The sequence below is a fragment of the Gallus gallus genome, chromosome 5 (genome assembly GCF_016699485.2).
Source record: "Gallus gallus isolate bGalGal1 chromosome 5, bGalGal1.mat.broiler.GRCg7b, whole genome shotgun sequence".
NCBI classification, from domain to species: Eukaryota; Metazoa; Chordata; class Aves; order Galliformes; family Phasianidae; genus Gallus; species Gallus gallus.
Genome location: NC_052536.1, coordinates 16,728,538 through 16,756,362, shown reverse-complemented (window position 1 = coordinate 16,756,362; position 27,825 = coordinate 16,728,538). Strand labels below are relative to the sequence as shown.

At 39.6% G+C, this 27,825-nt stretch overlaps 1 protein-coding gene and 1 long non-coding RNA gene across 2 annotated transcripts in view; both read right to left on the bottom strand.

Annotated features, from left to right (window-relative positions):
- LOC112532578 overlaps window positions 1–8,047 on the bottom strand; it is a 45,594-nt gene extending 37,547 nt beyond the window's left edge. The window contains exon 1 of the long non-coding RNA XR_006939445.1: window positions 2,020–8,047. This is a non-coding gene — a long non-coding RNA (uncharacterized LOC112532578). The remainder of the gene's footprint in view (window positions 1–2,019) is intronic.
- A 14,290-nt stretch (window positions 8,048–22,337) lies between these two features.
- On the bottom strand, window positions 22,338–22,768 carry SMIM38 (small integral membrane protein 38). Its single transcript, XM_040701775.1, has one exon. The coding sequence runs from the start codon at window positions 22,615–22,617 to the stop codon at window positions 22,486–22,488; it is 132 nt and encodes a 43-aa protein (XP_040557709.1). The 5' UTR covers window positions 22,618–22,768; the 3' UTR covers window positions 22,338–22,485.
- Between the last annotated feature and the right edge of the window lie 5,057 nt (window positions 22,769–27,825).

Here is a 27,825-nt window from a genome sequence, read left to right as displayed (position 1 = left end):
ATTTAGTAAAGTATTTGACAGTTTCCCATACTGTTACCCTGGAAGAACAGTCTCCTTGTGGCTTGGACATGTATACTTTGGCTGGATAGATGGGCTTAAAGAATCATAGCGAAGGGAGGTCAACTCAGTTGGAAGCTGGTCATAAGTGGCATTCCCTAGGTCTCAGTCTTGAGGACACTTTTTTTTAACATTTTTATCAACGATCAGGATAAGGGAATTGAGTGCACTGTCAGAAAGTTGGCAAATATTAGCAAATTAGAAAAGACCATTGTTCTGCTTGAGAGTAGGAAGGCTCTTCAAAGGGATCTGGGTAGGCTAGGTTGATGGACCAAGTCCAATCACATGACACCCAACAAGGGTAAGCTCACCAAGTCATAAAAACTCCCCTGCAGCAGAACACACTTGGGGAAGAACGGCTGGAAACTTGCCCAGCAGAAAAGAACCTGGAGATGCTGGTCAACAGCCAGCTAAACATGAGCTGGCAGTGGGTCCAGGTGGCCAAGAAGACCAGTGGCATCCTGGCTTGTGTCAGAAACAGTGCAGAGCAGGGAAGGAACTGTGGTCTCACCTCTACAAGGAGTCATCTCAAAGACTCAAAAACTGTCTGGGGCCCCTCACTACAAGAATGTTGAGTTGCTCAAGGGCCTACAGAGGAGAGCAATGAAGCTGGTGAAGGGACTAGAAAATAAAACTTATGAGGAGCATCTCCTCACTTCTACCAAGGACTTTCTACAGTCATTTAATTTGCCCATTGGTGTTGTTTATTAGCTATAGGTGGCTTTCTTACGGAGCTCTTAGGCAAAAGAATTAACCCTTCCCTTACAGTTTAACTAGTACAGTATTTATGCTATTGATGGCCAGAGGCTTAAACTAAGTGCTTCTGTACAATGTTAATGGACATATTCAAGGTTGGATAATCCTCATATCTTAAAGGCTCTGACACATTACCATGGAAATACACCTCTCCTGACTGGAAGCAGCATAAAATAGGAAATCCTGACATCTGGAACTGTACATCTGGTAACTGTGTCTCTGAACTGGCTAAGAGTCCTTATCAGCCTTTCGCACCAAACTGTTACCAACTTTCTTGTGTTATGTCCTTTCTTTACAAGGTGTGATTATGTCTCTCATGTCTGTGCCATTCAACATCATCAATTATAACAGCTGATCACCAGTAACACAGTGAAAATTTTAAATATTCCTGGTGCTTGTGAAAAGTTGAGCAGTGTAGAGTGAGTAGCTTCTTGCTTGTTCAGAATTTTATGACTGTAGAGAACATTCAATTTGAGCTAATAAAAAGAGCACAAGATGAAACAAATCTCAATCAAACCTTACGCCAATCTCTTCCTACAAGGGATAGAAAGACTCATATTCAAATCTATTCGATATGATATTTCCTTCATGAAGAGAATTCTACTCTAGAACTCTAGAGGATTCTGTTTGATGATGTCAATCATAATAAGACATAGCCATAAAGGAATTCCTGCAATACCTTAAAGCAAGACAAGGCAGCCTTTCAGACATAGCAGAATAAAAGGAGAGAAAAGGATGTCTCTAAACAGTTTTAACAGTTATAGCTACATATCCATCAAAACTATGTGGCTTTAATTAAAAAAAAAAAAAAGTTTCAGCAGCTCTTTTACCAAAACAAACCCTGCAAAGGCACCTCATTTTTATTTTTCAATTGTTTCAACTTTTTTTCTGTTCAAGTCCTTTTTTGTGACCTTATCTACTTAGCAAACCCCTCCCGAGCCTACAGTTCTCTACCAGTGTTACTCAGATTACAACCACAACAGGGCTTGTATGTCTCATTCACCCTGCTCTTCTCTGCCTTCCAAAAGTCTTTTCAATCACTGCTGCTCTACCTTGAAAGTACTTTGCAGCTGGAACTATAACTTTACTTTCTGATAAACATGTAGCGCAATGTTTGTTGGTGAAGAGCTGACATAGAAATGATGTCTGCACTATCTTGCGGACAGCAAAAAAAACCAAACTGTTACTGATGTGAATGTTGCTTACCAGAGAATAGGCCAAATCCTAACGATTTTTCCAATATTTTGTGGGCTCCTATTTCACCAAGCTTTCTGCTAAGCAAAGGAAAAAGTAGATCCCAAGATTAGATGCTGGTTGATTCAAGAAAAAAAGTACTTTTCCTAAATGGACAAGTGCTTAATACAGAGGAAAGGAGTCACACTTACAGCATTCTGCTCACCTAAAATTATGACAACTGTGATTCCGACTGCTGAGCCACAGAACCTTGAACTGACTGTTTTGTTTTCACTTCACGGTCACAGGTAATTCACCTCACACGTTACCTTCAAGTATCCACGCCTTGACATTTCAAGAAATACCAAAGATACTTTCCATAACTCAATGTGTGTTCCCTGTACAGACAGAGGGCATTTCACAGGAGTCGGTGGAACAGAAACATAAACAGACCCCAGTGCCCTGGTTAGGCCTCCAAACAGGAATGCCAAACACCTCCCCCTGCTCTCTGTCACTGATACCTCCTTCCCCATGGGTCACTGCTGGTGGCCACAGCTTTTAATCACACTCTGGGCCTCCAATGATTTATCACCTCTTAATAGTTTTTGTGTTGAAGATTCCCAGTTGGCAGCACAGCCCCCTCCCCCCACAAGATAACACTGCCCAAGAGCTTCACAGCCAAAGCAGGAAAATATACTGTCCATGTGAAGCTGGATTAATGCTGTTTGAGAAAGCTATCTATTACTGACAACCATTTTAGCAAATAATTAGTGACACTATAAAAGTCTAGGAATTACACAAAGGTTATAAAGTTAAATGCTTAAAGCCTAGTTAAATGTTTCCAACAGACTGCATGATTATCTGTTGTTTCCTGTATAGTGCATTTAAAAATACAGTCAGTCTTACTTTTGATAAATTCTTGCTATGAGATTCAGTTTAAATTTCAGTCCCAAAATGCCTCAGTGGAACTTCCTTCCAACTGTCACGAACAGAAGTGTTGTATACAGGAAAATTCCAGCACTTATAAAGTGCCAGCATGCAATGTGACATTTCTATCTCAGTAAATTACTGAGATTTGTCACAGAGGGAAACACTGATGCACCGTTTTTCATCCACAGGTCTCAAAATTTCCCAGCACTTACCTTCATTTTGAAACTGAGCTGAATTTCCAATTCACTGGGGAAGTTTTTCCACTGAGAGGGTGGTGAGGTGCTGGAATGGGCTGCCCAGCGAAGTTATCACTGACCCATCCCTGGAGGTGTTCAAAGTGAGGTTGGATGGGGCCCTGGGCAGCCTGATCTGGTGCCTGACAAAGCAGTAGGTGTTGGAACTAGATGATCCTTGAGGTGCTTCCTACTCAAGCCATTCTATGGTTCTACTCTGTGATTCACAGTGCGGGATCTTGCCAGGATCCTTGTCAAGCTGTCCTTAGGCAAAAAAATCTCTGAGACAGAACTAGACACCTCTCAGGAGATACAAAACATTTCCACTTGATCAAACTTACTGGGAAGTAACAGTTATTATAAGAATTCTAAGAACACTTAGAATAACAAGAAAACAACATGAGACCTTATCAAGTCCATGCTCCTGATAGATAATGCTAGCAATAAGACAAACAGGCTGAAAAACGAAAGGAATTAACACATTCCTGTGATGATCTTACACTCACAAAAAAACAAAAACAAAGCCCCAAAGGCAAAAGAATTCTAACTTGTCACTCAAGGATCTAGTAGGGAGGCTACCTGACAGTGCATTTTGGTGTTCAATAGCTTCACAGATTATAAACACACAAAAAAAAAAAAAATAGACATTATTAGCCAGTCACGTATTTTTCTGTACACATTGCTTCTTCTCTCTCTCTTCCTTTTTCCTGTTATTCTTTTCTGCAATTAATTTATATAAATAGAAATAAGTTAAACAAAGAAGTTGGGAGAAAAGCGAGCACTGTCTCTCCATCCTTTTCCATGACGTTTTCTTCATGAACTGAAAATAATTTTGAACATTCATCAAGGAAAAAAAGGCCATCTGCACTCCACTTTTTCTGCGATCAATCTTAAAAAGATAAAAGTTATCAATAGAGGCAATTATAACATTTCAGGCTCCACAGCTTCTCCATACTTTTAGCAAAGAGTAACACCTTCAGCAAAATGAGCACCCACAACTGGAGTCATGTGTGCAGTACACATCACCTGTTTCTCATCACAGAGTGGCTTGAGTTGGAAGGGACCTCAAGCACCATCAAGTTCCAACCCCTCTCCCACACGTAGTATTGCCACTAGATCAAATACTAGGTCAGATTGCTCAGGTCCCCATCCAATCTGGCCTTAAACACCTCCAGGGACAGGGTATCCACAACATCTCTGGGCACCCAGTTCCAGCACCTCACCACTCTCTCAGTAAAAGACTTCCCCCGACACCTAATCCAAATCCCCCCCCTCCTTTAGTCACTGTTTTCTCATCACCGTTGGAACAATCTACAAAGGCAGAAAAGATAATAACCAAATCCAATTGAAGCACAGGTAGGCAGAGCCGATGGGTGCTCCGTCCCTGGAGACACCTAAGGTCAGGCTGAATGGAGCTCTGAGCACCTGATCTAGCGTAGGTGTTGCTGTTCATTGCAGGGGAGTTGGACCAGATGTCTTTTAGGAGTCCCAACTCAAACAATTCTATGATTATGTGATGATTCAATTACTACCAAACAGTATACAAATAGCATTTTTTCATTATTTCACACAACAGGCAATAACTATCACCCTACATGATAACAGGTCCTTAGCAAATATGTGTATGCAAGAATGAGAGTAGGCCAGAACCCTCATAAAGCAAACTGATTCTTCATTACAGTTTTATCACTCACCGTGAAATGTTAAGGAAGTGCTAAATGCTAAAGCTAGCACACAGGAGGTTTGTTTATTGCATTGTATGGACCAAAGAAGAATTTCCTGTATATGACACTGAAGGCAGCATGCACAAAAATTCCTCTGAAGTCTGCAGAGAGTATTGAACAGACCCTCTTCTGTATTAGCCTTTTTCTTGCATATCTGTGTTTTGAATTTTAACACAGCTGTGAAAGGAAGAAGAAAAAAGAAAAAAAGCAACACCAATAATCTTGCCAATTGGGCATTCAAATGTCAGACATAAAGGAAAGTTTGGTGAGGATATGATTTTGCTGTGGGCAGTGATTTTGTCCGATGGTCAATGACATCATTCCCGGTGCTGTCTCCATCATTATTTTCCAGAACAGGATTACTGTGATGACAGATTCCATTCCAAAACTCCCAGGCAGCTCTTTACATAAATGTTAGCAGAACAAAAGCATTACATGAGATTTCCTCTCTCTATGAAGCAGCATTTGATGTTCTCTAATCCTTACCTTGGGAAAAAGCAATCAAGAACCATATGGACTTGCTGTAATCACACTGGATGTCCTGTCTCGTGGCTGAAACTATGAGTTAAGGAACCCATACTGGACAGAAAGGGAAGAGAAAATAGGCTGTGTCTTTGTTTCCCTGAAGAGGGCAAGGATAGTCCCAGGATTATGCACCATCACAGTCAGTTGCAGCTGCTCTCCATAGACTATTCTGGTGACTTAATGTGGCACAATGAGAAGTAGGAAAAAAATATTTATAGAAAAAAATCAACAAACACTGATTAGAGAATTATTCAGTGGACAGAAAGATGTGACAAAAAGAACTAAGGTTGTCTTCTACTTTCAGCTTTAAAAATGCAGTATTAGCTCACCTAAAATTTGGACTGCTGTTGACTGACCACCAACAGAAGTGTTGGAATTCACAACGACTGACATTTGGAAGAAAGACTTCATTAGAAATTTAGAACCAGGATTTTCATACATTTTAACCAAATTTGACCAAGTAGTTAAGAATTTGTATGTTCAAATAATTTAGCCCCCTTTTAACTTTGGCTATAAGTTATACAATTAATATTTCTATTTTGCATGGAAACTTGGTCTTATTTGTATCTACTGCCAATCGCATTGTCTTATCCCATTTTCATGCTGTGTAAGTTAGAGGAAAACTACATAAACTAAATAGAAGAATAATACAGAAACTAAAAGCAAAGTGGTGGTGTTGTTTTGACTTTTAACTGCAAGCAAAGTTCTGTAATAAGAAGAAAGCATTACACTGCTCAGCATTAACAAGCATGTGCCTGCAAGTAAAAATAGTTTCACATCTTGGGCAGCTTGAGAAGCAGACAAATACCATGGCTGCCCTTTTCTTCTTGATGTCTTTGTATAATTGATCGTGAGCTAGGAACTTTGCATTCCAGCAGAAGCCTGGATTAAAAACCTAGACCAACAACAGTCAGCCATCAATCTTGAGGCCATCTAACCTATCTACAGCCATTTGTATCAGCCATTAGCTGTGTAGTAACTCTTAAGTCTCAGGCAAAGAGATCATCTTTCAAAGAGAACAAACAGTCAGAGGATATTCCCATTCATTCCTCCTATTCTGTTGCTAATCCCAGCGTATTACTCCCTCAACACTAGCAGTGAAATCTCATTCTCATTGCTTTGGTCATATTTATATACCATATTAATCGAGCATCAGAGAAGAACTCAGTGTTTTCTTTTTCTGGACGTGATTTCCTTCCAAGATTTAAACTTAGAATTTCCAAAACATTTTGGTTCAGACTAACAGCACTTTCAGCATACACTGATAATGACTCACTTCTCATTTATACTTATTTTTCCTTACATAATTCCTGTAGTACAAAGTGGCACCAGTGACAGCAGTGTTAAATATATGCCCAGGACAAGGCTCATTCCTCACTGTCAAAGCACTGCAAAATAAGAGATTAATATAAAGCTACATAGCTCTTGTATCCAAAAAGGTACCTCTGCATAAGATCTCTTCAGAATTTTTGAAGTTGTTCTTCTGATGTTCTGAAAATACTATGATTTTAAATACATGCCTTTTACTAAGTCCTCAAAAACTGCGTTAAAGTCCTCAACCCTACAGCCATCTCTGTCCAGGCCACTGCTTACTTTGTGTACGCACAGAAGCAGTCCAGTCAGTGGTTTCTGGCTGTGAATGTCTGACGTAGGACAGCAAAGCTCAGTTAGGATTTCTGTTCCTCTGGATGTACCAGTGAAACAAAGACTGCTATATTTCCCATGCTGAAATTGCCTCCTTCAGGCCAACCCGTCACAATTGCCTTACCCACTGCAAATAGTTAATGTGTTTAGAATGTCAGCGTGCAACATACATGGCCCACCATACTTCCTCTTTAGTCATGTTACTTGAGATAATCTTCTTAGTTGCTTAGGTAAAATTTTCCAATTGTTAACAGTTTCCCCATTAGAATTTTTGTTGTAAAGGGCAACAATAGGCCAGGGGAACTTCTGTTACTCTGGGACTCGCCATTAACTTTGGCACATTGTTGTTTGTTTTTGGTTTTTGTTTTTTTAATTATTTTCAGATAATGTTTACAAGCTTTAGAACATTCTTTCTTTTTTCAGGAACGTTACACTGAAAAAATTAATGATCACAATTTCCAGGGAATGTACAATGTGAATTATAATCACCTTAACATCTTTCATTTAGCACACCCTGTTGAAATACTCCAGTACTAAATCAATAAAGTCAATAATAAAGTTGTATTTTGCCTTTCTCCTACCTGTCAATTCCTGTTCTGTGGGCAGTTTCCTAAAGTACCCGAGAGATTTGGGAACACTGAACAGTCACGGAGGCCTATAATTCTATAATTTGAAAATAGAATTTATATTTGCTAAATTTCACTGCCCTTACTCCTTTTACCGTAGCGCCTGAAACTGTCAGCCTTCAGTATACTTATTCACGTGTCCTGTAACAGCACGTGCCAATTAGTCTTTATGTGAGAGGACAGAGGCAAAGAAGGAGTTTGTAGCACATCCATAGAAAACAGAGCTCGTTTTCATCTCTTTTTGCAGGAAATGCCTAAATACTGCTGCAGATCCAAGCCTAAGCAATCCAACTAAAAGCACCCAGGAAGAGACCGGCCAATCAGGGAGCAGGGCCTGGCTCTCCCACACACCACCTTGGCATTTCAAATGCATATTTCTTCTCTACAGTAGAATCAATACCAAATCACACACCTCCTGTGAGACTCACAACTACCTCAGTTAACTGAGGCACAGACCAGCAATAAAACAAAATGCCTGAATCAATTTGATCGAGCCCATAAGAGATACTGTTTTTGAGGTCAGGGAAGATATGGTATCCAATCATGAACCTGAGTCAAATCTTTCAGAGTCCACTTTAAATTCCTAGTCTACACAATCATACCCCTTAGCCAAGAACAGCAACACTGGAGTAAAAGGTTATTTGAATTTTTTTCTAATACAATAATTTTTAATATAGATTTATTTAAGAAACACAGATTCTGTCTAGCTTTACCTCATAAGCATTACAGAGTAAGATATTAAGCACAGGTCCATCTGTGCTGTTAGGAATTTAAGTGTGCTCAACGCGGACAAACCATTGGCATTTAACAGTTCTGCCTTTAAAATCATCATAATTTGAATTCAGAGCTCTGTGAAAAAGCTAAAAAAAGAAATTAAGAGCTGGAAAATGACTTTTCTTTCCAGACTGTTCAGAGTACTGTACATTCATTGTACTTTTGAAGGCAATGTGACTGGTGAAACTGGCAACCTTCCCATCCATAACGTCTTAGGGATGTTTATAGCACATGATATTTAATTGCCTGATGACAAAATTATTTGCAAAGATATCAGATTCACAATGTATTTGCTTCATACTTTAAACAAAAACTATGAAATCTGAATAACACTCAGGTCTGGCTATAAGCCCAAAAAAACAAGATGAACATCACAGAAAGGTGTCCGTAATCCATCACCATTAAGGTGTCTGGGAACATATACGCATAAGCTTAGGTGTTGCTAGGGATTCAAATTAGCCTGTAGCTATCCAGGTGCTATGGACAGGCACTGTGGTAGAAATCCTCAGTCCCTCCTTAGAGTTTTTAAGGAGTTTTAGACTTCTTAAACAGTTTGTACCTTATCTTTAACATGCAGAGAGTAATTTCATGGAACTTTTTGCTTTATTTTTTGCCCGGCACACATAAGCATGCACTGCAGGTAATAAAATGGTAAGGTACAAGGTAATACAATACATCTCAGAGTCCTGTTAACAGGGTTTGTTGATTTGCAAATTTAGGTCTTGCTGAGGCATCCGAAGGCAAATCATCAAGGTACAAATATGATTTCTACCAACTGAAGACCTAACCCATATTGAACCTTTAATAATAATTCACATTAAGGGAAAAACATGGACACCTCTCCTAAAACTGGGATTCTACCAGAATTTTCTCATGGAAAAGGATTTACACTGGAGCTCCTTACCATATTTAGAGATCATGTTCAGCAAATGGCAGCCAGCCCTTATCTGTACCCAGTGTAGTACCTTTAGATATCTGTAGACACCTATCTGCAGTAGGTGTCACTATAATTTATCCCCTGATGGGACATCCTCTGACTCCCCTGAGTCTGTGGCCTCATTTATTGGCTCAGCAGTGCCTGTGACAAAACATGCATGTATATTCTCCAGTGTATGTCACATCCTTACAAGAAGCGAAGGCAGCCAGACACCCTGAAATATGGAATGTGCATTAGCAAGCAAGGTCCATAAAATTTCAAAGCCTGAGATCTTTTCACAGCCCGACAGATTTTCCCATATAGTTTTCCACGTTCCTAGTGTAACCCAATACAGGCAGTGCAGGCTGAATGATAAACAGAGACTCCTTCAGGAAACCTTGGGAAAGCAGATCCTCAAAATGTTATACTTTCCTCTCACCATTCCACAGGTGACTGTTAAGGCTGCATATCCCACTTTCTTTCACCTCAAGAGGCAGAAAAAATGAGAAAAGAAAAAGAGAAGCCACACTTCAGGAAATATACAACTCAATATTGTTTTTGCATTAGGTGCACCAGCAAATTTTATTGTAAAACTGGGTCAGTAATGTCTGCAAACCATGAGAAGCATGAAGATACATCTACTGCTTGACTCACTTCTATTTCTCCTGTTTACCAGTTGTGTGCCTGCCAGCTTCAGCTTAAACAAATATCCATCATCATCCCCAGCCCTCAGCCATGTGCATACAACACAAGTGAGCACCTGGCAAACGAGTCAGTGCTGTCAGTGACTCGGAGCTATTGCCCTTTTCAGCCACTGTTGGGATGTGTTGACCACACTCCTTGCTTACAGCTTTGCATCCTACCTAGCACAGGAACTGTTATGGTAACAGTGTGACAGCAACCTCTTGGCTTGTCTGAGCTGCGCTGAGTGAAGAGGAATTGTCTTGGCCCACATATATGGATGCTCCAAAAGTAATGCCTCCTACTTATTTTCATGGAAACTACAACACATACAAAGAGCACAACAACACTATTTGATAGAGCACACTATCAGATACAAAACACTATTTTCCAACGTAGTCACCACCACTACATATTCATTTTTGCCAGTCATGAAGAAGAACCTTCATGCTGAGGTCCTAAAAACCTGCACCAGTTGAGGTGCAGCTCCGCAGCTGGTATGACAGCATCATTGTTGAGATGCACTACTCACCACCACAGTGTGCTCACATCCATTGTTTGGTCTCCATAAACATTCAGCAAGCATTGATGAATGCCAATGGGTCCCATTGTTTCTGCACGGAGGAATTCAGTCTTTGCTTCATCCTCACTCTCATGTCAGACGCCATTTTTGTCAGACTGCTCCTCTACAGCCATCTGTCACATGGCAACAAAACATAATCAAATATTGGTGGGAAGGTTCAACCTCTACTGCCACACCACCACCATCTATCTCCGATGTTGTGGGCAAACGTCACAAAATAGGAGGCATTACTTTTGGAGCAGCCCTCACAAAAATGTATGATATAGTTAATGTATATAAGTAATGAAACTTCTTTTAAAAATATATTTTATTAAAACATAAGAGCAACAAAACCATAAAACTGATTTTTTCTTTTTTTTCTTTTTTTTCTTTCTTTCTTTTTTTTTTTTTTTTTTTTTTTTTTGCAATCTTTAAACCAGTTCTCAAATTCCATTATCAAAACAAAAAGTACGGCTGCAGTTTTTTTTTGCCATTCACAGAACTGTGTTTAGCCAATGTACCAAAATCCATTAACTTACTTGCCATAACTTGAGCTGGCCCTGGTTTCAGTGCAGATGGGGTTAACAACATGCGACTGTTTGGTCACTGCTGAGCAAGCACTGCCTCTGTTCCTTCATCCTTCACATGCTCGTACAATTGAGGTCAAGCTGCTAAATAGCCACCCTAAATTTCTTATCTCTGGTACAAACAAGAATACATCGGTACTTTACTTAATCTGGAAAATTGTATCTCACGCATTTTCATGCATGCTTTCAGAACACAGCTGAGTTTTCTCAGTTGCTTACCTCACGGTTTGGTTTGTGTAGACAACAATTGTTTCCTGCATGCATAGCTACTGATCCTGTGTTGTTCTGCCACAGAATGATAAGGCTCAAGAGAAAGAAAGACACTTCTTGGTTCTCTTCCTCTCTTAGTAACTACGCAGATGTGTTGCACTGGACAAGATAGTATAAAATATGTGTAATTCATTAGTAAAATGCAGAGAAACACTGACTTCTTTGCACAAACTTCACTATCACAGCAGCTCATCATAATCTTACGTTTTCAATGTAAGGTACTGCAACAGAAATGGCATTAAATGCATTTTTTTTTTCTTGTGCATATACCTATGCATGGATCAACACAGAAGATCATCAGTCAGTGTCACATAGGCATTACTGTCACAGAAATTATTTTCATCGTATTTAGGAGAGATCTCACCACTCAACACTGGTCTTTGAGAAATCTTTAAGGTGATAAAAATAAATATTTCCATAGGCTGGCCAATGAATGTTACAGCTGTAAATGATATATAGGTTGTTGCGCATGTAATTCTACAAGAAGTTAATTTATTTGAGTCATTTTATACTGCTGTTCTTATCAATAATATTACACTAATGCATGACAGAAACTGGATTAATCACCAATGTTATGCACCTATAGTAAGTTCAGCTGTTTGGTTGAGACCTACACTTGGAATAATTATACATTTTTGGAATCCAGCCTGAAACCTCAAAACTTTTCCTAAATGAAACAGTGCTAATAAAAATCTCAAAGTCACCAGCACAGAAGCTGCACATACTTGTAGCTAGAGGAAAAAAAAAAAAAACATAATGAGGGTAGTTGTGAGGGTGATTAATTCCCCACACACACACACAAGAAATGTGGTAACCATCTTTATCTTCAAATTAGGTTTTTTTTCTGTCTTACTGAAGAATTATAATCATTCTTATGTAATTAATGAAAAATGGAAAGAGAGAGCAATATTTGAAGTAATCCACTACCCAAATTTTCCATTTAATTCACAAGAGCCATGAAGATACCTTGTGTACCATTCAGATTTTAAAGTCATCTGTGGCCAACCAAACCACCATCTGTACACAATCTCCACCAGCGGCTGACAGCAAACTGCAGCACAGGTAATGTCAACACGTGGAGCCTGGACCGCTAAACAAGGTCAACTGGGCAGCAGTGTCCTGGAGGAGTAGGACAAAACAGAAAAGACACCCAAGGCTGGAGAGGAAGCTTTTGGAGTCTGAACAGCACCATGCTCCTTCTGTGTTTGCAAATGTAAAGAATCTGACATCTGTCCTCTCTCAGCAGAAATACCAGCAATCGCTAAAGCAAGCAGTGAAGCACAGAAGCGCGCTACATGCACAACAAAGAACAGATAAACTAATACAGACTAGAACAAACAGGTATTCCCTGAACTTCCTTGGAATAAAAGAAAAGATTTGTGTTATGAGAAAAAAAATACACATATATGGCACCAAAAATTCCAGAGTCTCTCCAAGAGCCTCCTAAAATCCTCAGATTTCAGAGCTCTGTCTTGCAGTTTTTCATCGTTTTTGACCCACTTCTCCATAAGACTTAGCAACAAGCCTAACTGAGATCAACAGTCATTTTTCCCTTCTCCTGCTTTTCTAAATGTGTAGTATTTTCCATTGTACCCACGCAAGCAATTTATTTTTTATTTAAAATGGTTAATGAGCACCATTCTCAAAGGGACACTGGGCAGCCCCTTGCTACGGCCTCAGTGAAGCAGAGATGGAAGCATCCATTACAAAATGCAATGAGTGAGTGTAGATATCACCAAAGTTAATCCAGAACACCTCTTCACTTTACTTGAGCTAAGTCCGTGTACCACGCAGGTTTATTATTTACAAACATAGAGTGCCCAGATAACTACTTTTCATTCAATGGATTTGTGCAGTAGGAATTGCTTTGCCGTTACTGAAATGGGTACAACCACACTTAAAAGTTTCATAAACTCATATAATCATTTAGGTTGGAAAAGATCTCTAAGGTACCTTGTCCAACTGTCCACCCACCACCAATATCACCCACTAACTGTGCCCTTAAGCACCACATCTCCACAGCTCCTGAACACCTCCAGAGATGGTGACTCCACCACCTCCCTGGGCGGCCTGTTTCATTGCCCGACCTCTCTTTCTGAGAATAAATGTTTCCTAATATCCAACCTGAATCTCCCCTGGTGCAACTTGAGACCATTCTGTCTCATCCTATTGCTGTTACTTGGGAGAAGAGGCCAACCCTCATCTCTCCACAACTTCTTTTCAGGTCATTGTAGAGGGCAATAAAATCTTCCCTGAGCCTCCTCTTCTCCAGACTAAACAATCCTTGTTCCTTCAGCCACTCCACATAAGCAATTTTCTTTCAAAGCAATTTATTTCTCATTTTAGCCTTCATATATTACGTGCAAACTGAACATCTTTAGCTCCTCTGAAAATCGGCTTGTGTACCTGAATTATGAAACTAGCAATATTTGAACATCTGGATGCTGGAGGCTTGCTCAAGCTAATGTATGAAGTCAACTAAATGATTTTAGTAGAATTCTTAACTCCACATGAGGACGTTGCCTGATTTTGGATCAGGTGCTCAGCAAAGGACAAGTGTATTAGAGAGGGCTCTGCTGAAGCAGACTTCAAAACAGAGGGCTTTTGAAAGTAATCAAACTTCCTGCACCAGTGCTAGTGCTGATGCCTCTTCCTGTTGGTTGCTAATGGTAATTATACATGACACAGGGAACAGTGATGGGAAAAGACCATGCTCACCTGAGGCAACTAACAGTGAATCCTGCCACACAGATTTTGAGAATTTCTCTACACTGCACTGTAAATGCACACATGCAGCCTGAGCAGAAGTAATGAGGCTTTTTCCTTTATTCAAGTACAGTTGGCAGTGGATCCTACTCATGGTCAGTTGCCTGGCAACAAAACAAGTTTCTCTGGCTACAAAATAAATATTCCACATCAGAAATATTTGAGAAAACACTGTTTTTCCTAACTACATTCCATAGTACTTGGGCTACAGGGTTTCCCAGAATAGTATAAAATGTTAACAGGGTTAACACAAAGGACAACCTCCAATTAGATTACTGCTCTGAGAGACAAAGATATGCCCCCCCCACACACACACAACACTCCTCATATCCTTAAAATAGTACGTTAAATCTACTGCATGGTCTAGAGCTCATGTAAGTACTTTAACTGGCTAGGAACAAATTAGCTAACTGGATCCTGCACCCTTTTCAGTCTAGGCGTGGTGGGGGACATTTTGCAGCGACTGAAAATCTGGAAGTCGCTATATTCGGTCTGAGATGCATGCCAAAGAAAGCGTGTCTAAAGAAAGAACCAGTGAGTGCAGCCAAAATCAGATATCTCACCAACTACCAGAGCCATAGAGCTATGCTACTGGAAGTACCTGCTCCAGGTTCAGCATAGAACGCTTCAAAGTCACATGCATTCAGGTAGCTCATAACTGGGACAGATATCTTTTCTTCATCCTTTCAGCACAACACTGCTCTGTTGAGTTCACAGACAGAAGATACTAGCTCTTTCTACCCTCTGAAAGCCCTTGTCCCACTGTCAAATTCTAAATAACATGGACCAACTCATATTTTCCAAATGCAAAGACCAGTAGAGTAGAATACTCCAGAATCAGCTCACTAGTCCAGTTAGCTTCACAACATGTTCCATCATGACCTACAGGGGATATCTAAGAAGAGATTAAGAACAGGACAGGCAAATAGTGATACATTTTTAATATTCTGTTCAAGTTCCAATAGTCTGTAGCATAAGGATTTCCTGCATGTATAGCTCCCGAAAAATGTTTCTTCCATGAATTTGGCTTAATGCAAAGATATGGGAGGAGCAAACATCTATCTCTAGATTTTTTTAGTAATAATTCCCAAAGCTCAGCATAATTTGTTAATAACATAGGTGAAAAGAGAAAGATTATTCTTTTAAGAAATCAAAGTGAGATTATCAGTCTCACGAGTTTCAATTAAAAACACTGATGAAGAGCTCTAAAGCTAATGATTCTCCAAGGGGAGCAGCCAGAGTTTGTGGAAAATGGTGTCTTAAGGCAAGCTGGTTGTGGATTCAAAGTATCCTTTAAATACAGAACTTAGGCTCATCTGGATCTTTCCTACTACGGGATTTAGACATGATACTAAATTGAATTATCTCAGGCCAACATACAAAGCTAAAAAACCACCCAAGTTTACCTAAATTCTAGAATTGTGTCTATTTCACACAATTCTCCCTTATTTTTATTCTTCTGCATAATCTCAGAGCACTTGCATTTCAGTGTTGGAAGCTAGTCATCTATCACACACAAGCATGAACAAGATCCAGAAATGAAGTAGTAAAAGATTTACCAGTCCATTTTTCTCCTTTGAACAGCTCAGTCCAGTGGACATAGTAAATGCCCATTATTATCTTAGAAAGAAGCAGCTATTGATTTCTCAAATGGCACAGGGGAAGGAAAACTTATTTTTCCCTCTTTTTTGTTATATTTGTTTACAAAGTAGACTGTCTTTTTCCAAAGGATTCCTGCTACATTCAGCAGACAGGATGGACAGTGCTTATTTAACGAGCTGTCATGCTTTCTTCATCATCAATGCTTATTCTTCTGTGCAAGAATAGTTCCCTCTTAAGGATCCTTCAACATTTATAAGTTTTGCTGATGCTGATTGAAGAAACCAAAGTACAAAAGAATTACTCTATTTGCACGTGCAAAGACCAGTAGGGTAGAATACTCCAGAATCAGACCACTGGTCCAGTTAACTCCATACCATGCTCCATCGTGACCAACAGGAGATATCTAAGAAGAGATTAAGAATAGGACAGTATCTCACTTCAGATTCTCAGAATTTAAATTCCGAGTGTACCAATTTACTTGTTAAACTGGTATCAGTTTACTTGTTAGAATGAATTAATCTGCAGTAGCTATTTCTCAGCCCATAAGTACCTTATACCTCAAACTCCAGGTAAACAGACAACAAGCAAAAGAAAACATCTCTAGGTTTTTTTTTTTTCTCCACTCAGAACTCAACAATAGGCAAAGACAGAACTAATTTTCTCACAACTCTCCTCAAAACACTAGTTCTCTTAAAGCTATCTCTCTCCATCTCTCTAGTACGTTCAATGCATTGCCGCTACAAGCTTCAATCACTGAGCATTACAGCCAGTGCAATAAATGAGTAAAAGAACCTGTGGGAAAAGTGTGGTTTACGACTGTATCAAAATGCCCAGGGGGCAGAACAACAATTACACATAACACCTTAATTATATCACTGTCTTAATCTCAGTATTTAACTTTGTTACACCCTGTTAATGCAGCCTGGTAGATGCCCAGCATACAGGACTACCCTGACAGTTCCATCTCACCAGCAACACCAGAGCACACACATCCAGAGCACTTTATGCTGAAGGATCACTGGTAAATGGGACAGAGGAATTTTTGACAGTAATATTCACAGAAATTTTCTGATAACCAAAATAATATGAAACTTGAGTCTTAGGAATAATATCAATATTACAAAGGGAGATCAGTCCAGCAGACATTTTATCCAGTTCTTATTCCACTGCAGTTCTCTAGACCTCTTGTTCCAGGTCAGCTCACTTTGCTCAGTAAGCCTTAGCCTCCCAGGCTCAGCCTTATCATTTATTTCATCCTGTACTTCTGCCCTCTCTGCTAGCCCAAACTCTCCTAACTTCATCCAGTCTGCTACCTCAGCCTGTTGCTCAGCCAATCCTTCACCTGCTTTTACATGGGTTTTGCTTTAAGCCTGTATATGCAGCCTCAGCATCCACCTCCTCACTGGCTGTTCCTGTTTCAGCAAAATTTCCCACTTACTGCCAGCTCTATTTAACATGCTGTTACTCCTTATCAGGCCTGTGCAGCTTCCTTCAGTTCCTTCCAAGCAGTTTAATCCTTCTGTCCCAATACCTTTGCCTGAACAGGGCTTGTTTTTCACCCTCCAAGAGGCTCTTGTTCATCCTTCGTAGTGCAGGCTACCTCACCTTCCATCAGATAGTCACAGTTCGCTTTCCTCCTTTGCCTAAAACATCATTACAGTTGTATGTTTTTTCTTTCCTGACAATTTCCATATCCTTGTTTCCCCAGATGAGATCTGGTCTCATCCTCCTTGAATTTCAAGCACGTATTCAGGTAGTTTCCTTTATGTGAAAAAGGAGTTATATATCCCTGACAGGGAAAATAACCAGTCCAGACCAATATTGCATTCCAGAATGGGACAACTACATCTTCTCAGAGAAAATATTGCCAGTATTTTTTTTTTAGCAGGGGTAAAACAATGTATTCTTTTCTTTAGCCTTGTTCTTGGAAGACACTAAACTGTTCTGGCTGAAACTTTCTGAAGAGTATTCAAGCCCAAGGCAGACAACCAATGCAACGTGGAAAGTTTTAGCTCAAAAAGATATTTCGACAAAGTTGTGAATAGCTGAAAATAGGGCTTTAGGACTAGAAGTGCCTGGAAGCCTTTGTATTAGATGCTGTTATTAGCACCACCTGTAGTGAGGTGCCAAGCTGGAAGGTCACCCACTTTGGCGTTAATCAGGCATAAAACAATCATATCTTATGGCTTTACTCTGGGTTTCTGCTAAAATAACAGAAGTGAGGCTGCTACTGTTTAATTGTCCTACAATCTGATGCCTTGTTCAATCTAGAGAGATTCTAACTGTATTTTACTGTTTCCTAGATCTGTGCCATAGAACACAAGCAAGGGCATCAGCACTAGTTACAAGATTTCCCCCAAAACCCGCTTTGTGATGTGGCAGTTCATTGTAGGTGGTTAGTGAACAAAGCTATCAGGCTCCCATCTGTCCAGATTCCTTCTGCAAGAGCCAACCTAATCGCATCCCTTCTTGGGTCTCCAGCTTCTCCACTCTGAAGCCTGCTGTAATGGACCTACCTAAAGTAATTAGACCACCTGTTGCATCGCCAGATGTATTTAAGGGACTCGTACTGGAGTTTGGTTTACATGGTTTGACAGTAATTGTTTAAGTGGATGCCATTGTAATGACACTGCAAAATAAAATTATAGACCTCATTTAATCAATAAATATGATTACGTACTCATCAGACTATGAGCTTATCAGTAATTAGTTCTCCATACCATAATGCAGTCCATAATGCCAACTTTGTGCACATTACAGAATGTCAAACAGAAATTACATTAGCAGATGACAGAATATTTACAATCAACTGAGCTTTCACGGGTCAGGAAGATTCTGAGTCCTGATGAAAAAAAAATATATATATATATATATCACAAAGTATCAACTGTGGAACTTCAAAATGGCTATTTGGTTTGGGAGCAAATTTAGTTATGTGGTACCACCGGTACCATGAACATGGTTATTATGCATTTACACAGTTCTAACATTCAGCGATGCAAATAGAATTTTGCTACTTCATTTACTTAAGCAGCCTAATGCCAATCATTTTTCCTTCCAGAAATATACAACCTTGAGGAGCATAACAACGTGGGAAGGGCTGTTATCATAAAATATTAACATTCCCATATAAAAAAAAACCATGCAGACACGTGGCTATACTCATACCCACAGAAAGTTCATAAATGCTCTACAACATTTAAAATTGATGCTATTATCACCTGTAAGACAGACTTGGATTGATCTTAGAAGCAGAAATTCAGGTACCAGAAGTCATGATAATCTGCCATAAGAAAAGAAAGGTAATTACTACTTACATACCAACTCGCACTTTTGTTCAAACCACTGGCTTCAGTCAAAACAAAGCACAATCCTAGAAAAGTAAGAAACAGTTACAATACTGCAGTAACAGTTCTGCATCCATATGTCATATACTTCAATGATTTTGGGTTTCTTTTATTTATTTATTTTTTTAAGACATAATTATTTTTTGTATGTATATATTACTAGATAAGCAAAAACAAACTCAAGATATTTCACGTACAAAGTTTTTTGAGTAACAGTGGAATATTAGACCGGAGTTTTTTAAATTGTATTACAGGTAGCATATAAGCTTCTGTGATCACATCTGTTTTTTGTATTGCTGCAAAAGGCCAATATTAGTTGTTGGTTACAATGGTTACACAGTACCTGATGCAGTATATCATCACAGCATTAAGTGATATTTTTTCTATTTCTTTACCTATACCTTTATTTCATGTCTTGAAAAGGGGGTTCCACACTGCAGTCTTCATTCACTCTGTCCATGGCTCAAAACTGCTCTTAAGCACAGACTTATTTTTAACAATATCCTTAAACACAAGCAAAAACAGTAGGGCATAAGAATCTCCTTAAGTACCTAGCTGAAATTAAATCAATTTTAAAAGATTCTAGAGTGGTTTCCAGTCAAGTTCATTCAACTCCCACTGAAATATGGCTTCAGGGTAGATCTTAAATAAAGTACAAGTACATGATACAAAGGATTTATTCACTAACATTTTCTTCTGCTGCACTTTCATGTAAAGAGAAACTAACTTGTAAGCGTACTGACAATCTAGCTTGGACAGATGGTTAAATTAGAGTACACCATAAGTTCTGTCACAACAACCTTCATCAGCAGAAAGATACAATGGGCTTTCAGACAACAGAAAAGGAACTTCAAAGCATTAAAATTACATTCAGTGCACACGGATTACAAAACAACCACATTAAATCAGTAAAATTTTTATTAAGACAAAATATTTACTTTATTAATCATATGTGCCTCAAAGCTTTGATGTTCTAGTAAACTCTTTAGGGTTCCAGACAGTTTTACCTGTGTAGGATGAAGATCAACACTATGACAAACACTGACCATAACATAATCAGTGAAGTTCTCATATCTTGGGTAAATTAAACAATTTAAAAAGACAAACACAAACAGAACCAGTGAATTGACAGGCTGTTCCCATATCTGGCAGTGCTGAGTTTCATGACAGTGATCACCTACAGGATGAATACCTACTATGCCTTACATCTACCCGTCAGTAAGTTCACTTTCCCCACACACCAACAGCAAGCCATTGAAGGAGACTGGCTATGGCAACTCAAACATGAAATGTTCTAATGATTCCATCCTGCCATTCCTACTAATGGTGCCACAGAAATCAATGAAGACTTGGCCTACATAAGATTATGGTCTATAACAAGACCACGGTCTCCAATTTACATGGAAAATTCAAGATTCTACTCTGTGGGAATAAAGGGATCAAAGATGCGAGTTCCACACTAATGTCAGCTCCTTATTTCACCAAATGATAAAGACATTAGTCCACATGTCTCATTACATTCATGTTTTTAAATGATTAATATGAGTATGACACTTTTAAGTATCACTTCAATATAATCAAAAGAATGGATTAGAAGACTTGCTTTTAAAAGCACTATGAATTTCTCTACAAGTTTAATTTTCTTCACAGTGATGTACAACAGCTAAGAATAGCGATGTTTAACTGACAGAAAATGGATTGCTGTGCCTATTTTTCCAGTTACTTATTATCAAAGCTATGTTTGCACAGCAAATAGACATTTCATTTTCCCTTTGTGGTCTACTGGTACTGGGAAACAAAAAAAATAAATATAAGAATCATCACTAAAATTAGGACCCACAGAGACAGACAAGGGCATTAGTTGCATCTACATTTAATTTATTTACTAGCTAGATTTCAAGTCAATAGCGTGCATCTTCAGACACTGCAAACAGTTTTGTAGATTGGTCATCTATCACAAATAAAGCCTGAGACTGAAATCAATCAGCCTGACATTTATTCTGTTCAACTGTATGAATACATACCATATCTCACGTCTAAATGTTAGGAGGCTTCAAATGACACAGTGATAAAAATCAATAGTTACTAATGAACAAGCCTATAAGAGTCATGAATGTGCCAAAAACTTTTCAGGGGAATGCTTTGGGCTTTCACCTAGGCTGAATTCTGGTGTTACGTGAGCTACCAAGGTTTTTGAAGCCATTTCTCAAAGTGGCAGCCTTCACTTCTGCATGACATAAAGAACACCAGATAGGACTGGGCCAACAACGCCACATTTCAGCTTTCTTTCTCAGGCAAAGCAGTACAATTTTCCTACTTTTGCTGTAGGAAAACCAAGTTTTTAAAAGCAGATGTTAAATTGCGTTGCACACGCAGCAAGATTTTTTGCAGTTTGACTCAGTATAGCATCCATCTGAAAGCAGACAGTTAGCTTGGAGCCCCCTGTCTCATTTTGCAAGATTAAGCAAAAAATCTCCTGTCACTCCTGCCATGGGTGAGTAGTCAAGGCTTTCCATGTCCTGGTAGCTCCTTACTAAAGACTAGAAGAGAAATTACTTTGCAAGGCCTCTAAGCACTGTCACGTGCCCCAACGCCCAGCACTGCTGAAGCAGAGCTGGAATCTGTCCGACAAACTGTAACACACAGATCTGTTTTTCATGGAACAGACTAACCCAGTAGTGTCCAACCACTTCTGTTACTCAGATATACCGTCTGACAGGAAAGGCGATCATTGGGTTATAACCAGCTTCTGATCTGACTGACTGATAGAAACCACAAGAGGAATTTAGCAACAAGTCAATCATGTACAAATCCACTCTGCAAATCAGCAGCATTAGACGTGGATCCAGAGCTGGGTTAGTAATCTCCATGTTCATTCAGGCACAGTCCGTTGTTGCATCCAGGCAGGGTGTGCAGCTGACATCCTAACGTGCAGACCAGCAGCTTGTCCAGCAGGCAATGGGCCATCGCATTTCACGTAGCAAGACTGGGCCACTGACAGCCTTGGACTGCCCAACAATAGGATTCCTTCCAGCTTGTCCAGATCGTTTAACTGGCAAACGTCCACAACCCTGTTCCCAACAACAAATTCTTGCTCCAGTCTGATAGGAAGTCGTTTGACTCAATCAGTTGTTGTGGTTTCTATTCCCTCTCTGTCAGCATGAGGCCTTCTGAAGGACCTTCACTGAGTTGCAGTCTCAACCGGCCATTGCTCTGTCCTCAGAGGCCAGAGTAAAATCTGCTCTAGGTCCATTTACCTCATCCAGTTGTCCTTGTTGTCAGTTGAAATCTGAAGAAGCCTTTTGAGCTCTTTTAGAGCTCTTTTTTCCTGTCAGGAAACCTTCGAGACAGTTTGTAATCTATATAAGCACTAAGACAGGACCATAAAACGAATCGTATTAATATAATTACAACCAGTAAAGTCATCAAAAGGACTGATTCCATATTTAAGCTAGAATAATGAGGTAACGCCAAAAAAATACTCTGGGAGATCTAATTATATAATGCAGCATTCAATTCTGCACGGCCAGCCCAGCAATTCCTGTAACATTCCAATCAAAGTGATCTCACTAGCATGTGAGAGAAGAGCCCAGCTGACAGATTTGGGACATGTAACGTACCATTTAGTCAAGAGGCCCCATGTGCTATTCATGAAGAATTAACAACTCTTATATTGACAATGACAGTATTGTCAGAAGACCTTTGGAAGGGGAAAAAAAACTCCATAAACTCCGTCTCTGTGAAGTTGGACTTTTTTTTTTTTTTTTTTGCCCCTTTTTTCCAATGCTGATGTAATCTCCAAACATCTCCAGCAGCAGCTGCTCAGCGAAACCAGGCACCTTCTCCCTAGTCCCTTTCAGCAGCACACGCAGCACTTTCCAGCTCCCTCCAGACAATCGGGGCCTTTCTTTCACCAATTAGCTATCACTTCAAGAGCCCTGCGCTGTCCAACGAGCTCTTAAGAATGGTCTTTGCAGGAAACAACACTGGAGGGGCTTTTTATCTCCTAGACAAATTAAAAGGGGAAGAAGGGAGGGAGGGGAAAAGAAAAAAAAAGCACAACAAATCAGAGCACAGAAGCTGTCCACAATGCATTGCTCAATTAGTACTTTGACAAATGCCGAAATGTCCTCAAGAGCCAACGCTAGAGCAAGGCACACAGAAAATGCTCACGCTTTTTTTGGGGAGATAGTTTGTTTAGTTGAATACGTTAAACAGGTTTCATAGAAAGAAGGGCTCTTGTTACAGCAAGACTCTGAGTTACACGAACTAAAGGGGAAAGAAACTCCTGGAAGATTATGTTCTATTTCCTTATTTGGCTCTCCAAATGTAAAGCAGCATTATTTGAAGTAGACATTATAGGAAAGAACTTGGTTTAGCTCACCTTAAATATAGAGGATTGATGAAATGAGTAATTGCTGGGGAACTGCTAAGATCTTTTTGAACTTGCTCAACTAGCAAGCTCTTTTCCCCAGAAACCATACTTTCTAGCTAGAAGAAATAAAAGCCTGATTCAGAGACTTAAAGCTCTGCAAAATACACATTCTTTTTTCCTTTAAATTACGAGAATAAGTGCAGCGATACCTTGAGGTCCCCATTAGAACAAGCACAGGCTCTAGGAGGTGGTTCAGAAGGGGAACAAGGACCTACGTAGATGTTTAAGCAGTATTTTATCTGGGCCTGGATTTCAGCAATTGGAATTGGACAAGCAGAGTTGTGAAGGTAAGAGCATGAAGGATTAGCAGTAAGAGAAATGGCTTGGATTATGTCCAAGCAATAGCACAGTGACAGGACTACTTCCCTGAACTTCAAAAACTCTGCCTTAAACCAAACCTCACACAAAATATCAAGTACCAGTACTCTCTCAGACATTACCATTGCCTTGATTGGGGTAGCCTCATGAGATGCAACACCTTGTCTTCTACAAGAACAACACAAATATATTTGCGTTACAAGGAACAATTTTTAGTCTGCTTCCTTTTATTGACTGTGTATCAGGAGCAAAGCTCCAGGCTTTGTAAACAGTTAAATGGCACAGCAAAGCAAATACTTGAAGGAATTTCAGGAGTTTGTTCACATTAATGCGTTCTCTCAGCTACCATTGGTGATTTTCTAATGGAGTTGGAAAGTGTCAGAACTGATCGGCTTGCTTAAAAAGTCTGTTGTATTACTCTATGGGCATAAATGAAGGAATGTGAAGCAGCTCAAAATTCTTCTGCATAGGAAGGCTCAACCTAGGGATGAATGCACACTGTCAGGATTAAGGAGGAGTCTTTGTGGAGGAGCACTGAACAATGAGCATCTTCTTATGCCTATGGACTTCAAAAAACTGTAGAGTTTAAAGGGACTACTCTCTTCAGCTACTTAAGATTTTGCTGAAAAATGCAGCAAGGGGGAGAAAATAAATCTAGGTGAATGATGATACCATTATCAGATGAGTCAATGAAACAGTGACTGCAGTCAGCAAGGATTCAACCATCTCCTGCATCAGTCAGCACCAGCATGCCAGTCCTGGATCTCATTGATGAGATCAAGATCAATCAAATAAAACCTCCTGAAATCAGAGAACCTGAACGATGAGGAGATGCTAAATAATGCTAGATATACTATCTCCATGGCAAGAAAAATTAGAGCAACTGTCTATATCCTTCCAGAAGACCTGATTGAAGAGAAACCCAAAATGGCCCTCCCGGTATTGGTTTGTGTTATGGGGAAAGGCATTAATAAAGTTTGAAGCACAAAGGACTTGCACTGATGGCCTCTTATTCACCCTATAGATTCCCTCAAACTGGATGCTCTTCTCTGTATTAAGGAAACACGCAGTGTGCTCATAACTGCAGAGCAGGAATAATATCATATATGGTGCCAGCTCATGTAAATGTTTTGCATCTAGGAAATGTTTTATTTCCAGGTAGGGATATTCTATGACATATACGTACACATATATATCTGGTAATAGGGCCGCTTCCCTCTACAGGAGAAAAAAAAAAGGAAGAAACGGACCCAAGAGGTCTATCCATTTGTCCTAAAGTAAGATCAGCTATGTCACTCTAGACAACTGTTTCTCTAACCTGTTTGTCTTTAAGAGACTCGCATCAACACAGATGATGAGAAATCTTCTTCTCATCTGTAAGGGATTTAAGCAGGAAAAGCAGTTTGGCAAACTGTTCACTTGCTCTGTCAGCTACAAACTGGCAGCTCCCTCCAGTGCCAAGCGAACAGGTGCCTCCTCCTGGGCTCACAAGTGGTCCCAGCCTTGCTATCCCCAGCATTCCCCAAGAGGTGTCAAAGCCAGGGGATAAGCCACACATCCTCATGCCTGGCTCTGGGCTCTGCACAACACTGGGCACGCTCCCATGCCTGCAGCTTGCTCAATGGCAGCTCTGTGGCTCCGGTCTGCGGCTGTCAGCTTGGCACTCCTCGTGGGCACTGCGCTCATTCACACAAAGGAAGCGCCAGTTGCTGGAGGTGGAAGGAAGGTATGTTTCTGCTTAGATTTCACTCCTTAGGACAGATTGCTTCACACAGAAAATTAATGTGCAGCATAAGCAAGACGGTTCTGTGTGCCAAATGAAAAAAAACTATGTGAGCATAAGAAGATACAGTTTAATATGCATAGCTCTTCTCCTCTCCTTTGTGAAGTATTTTGAGACTGGCTGAGAAAAAGCACTATGCAGAGCCTACATATTAATCATTCTGATCTGGATTTTTCCAAATACATATTTTCAAATAACAGGTGCTCCTAAAGCACGCTATTATCCTGAATGATTTGCCTTTCCAAAGAATGCATGCTGCATCACCAAAAAGCATCCTCTCTGCTCAGACTTTATTTTAATAAAACCATTTTCAAGTAATCACCTCCCTAAAAAATAAGGGCATGAGAGAACTGTACTCCTAATGAGTGGCTTTTTGTTACTAACATAGGATTTCATCACATAATCAACATTATTACCAACTCCTGCTATAAATATTTATTAAAATCCTCTAATTTGAAATGATTTGAAACTATTTCCAAGACAAATTCTGCATTTTGTTACTAAATTAACATTATGTAATTAATCACCCTGCAGGTCAACAAGAATGCATGATGTCTTTTAAAATATAAAGCAACTGATTTCATCTCTGCTTTTCCAGCTCCAATTATAAATTAAGCAGTCTGTTTCATAAAATATAATTTAATTCTTAAGATGTTAATATATCCTGTGAAACTACTCACAATAAAGCAGACAGTACAACAATAATCTCATAATATCCACTGTTATCAGTTTAAAACGTTTCCCAAAATATATGTAGCTTTTTAAAAAATAAGATATGTTACTCACTGTGTTTTCCACACATTAAAAGTCGGTATATCTACAGAGAAAAATGGCAAAGATTTGCAAGTGTCAGCATGGTTAGCAAGAAGTTCCCAGCTCACTGTTAAAAGAAGAAGAAAGAAACAAGGAACGGAAGGAGAGGAGAGGAGAGGAGAGGAGAGGAGAGGAGAGGAGAGGAGAGGAGAGGAGAGGAGAGGAGAGGAGAGGAGAGGAGAGGAGAGGAGAGGAGAGGAGAGGAGAGGAGAGGAGAGGAGAGGAGAGGAGAGGAGAGGAGAGGAGAGGAGAGGAGAGGAGAGGAGAGGAGAGGAGAGGAGAGGAGAGGAGAGGAGAGGAGAGGAGAGGAGAGGAGAGGAGAGGAGAGGAAGAAATTTAGGACCAACACTTACCTCTCGGTCATGTGCCTGCTGCAGTTATCAGAGTGAAAAAGGCACCTTGGTCCAGTTTACATACATGAAATCTCCTGAACAAGCATTCTGCACCACAGTGAAAACGAACCACCACTTACAAAGAACCAATTCAAGGTATTCATCGCATTAGAGGACAAAATCTGACATTCAATGTCAATTCCTGCTTGAAACACCTTGTGATAATGAGCACATATCAAGATCTTTCAGCGTTGCACTGAGTCAACACCTGCCCCACTGGTTTTCTACTGGAAAGTCCCCAGCAAACATGCTCTTCCCACCACAGTTAGTTCACTATGCCCATTTCCATGATCAAGAAGTACAAGGACAGAAGTAAGATACCATTTACTGTGTATTTCCTCCCTTATGAGTAACTTCAGCGTCCATAAAACTGAGTGCTTGTAAAACTCAAATTCATCACCCTCCTCAAGGCCTCAGAGTCACAAGTAAGATTTAGAATAATAATAAAAATCTGTCTTAAAAATGATCACCTAAAGAGATCTGCATTTTAAAGAAGACTGAATGAGATCTTCCCAGTTGGGGATCTGTCAATGCGTTATCTCCTTCACAAGTGTCTGTACACTGCAATGCTCAGTAGCAGGTATTTTATTTCTCTTCATTTCACAGAATTTTCTCTCCAGAAGCATAAACAGCACATGATTTAGAAGAAATAAAATAGTTTGTGTATATGCCATGGAATTTAACCATACCACCAAATTAAAATATTAATGATATCTAAAACAACTACCTCCTTTTATACTTGACGAACAAGTATAAAAATACAAAAAATGTTTAGTCATTCACAGGATGAAAGACTCACATAAATATTTAGAATTCACATTACAAACATTAAAATAGCTAATTATCAATCAGTTATATCCATTTTCTTCTTCACTTGCAAGAGACCCCACACAACTTGCTACGTCTTCACA

Excerpts from the sequence above, each read along its gene's own strand:
- SMIM38 (XM_040701775.1), bottom strand. The coding sequence starts at position 22,617 with ATGGAATCAGTCCTTTTGATGACTTTACTGGTTGTAATTATATTAATA.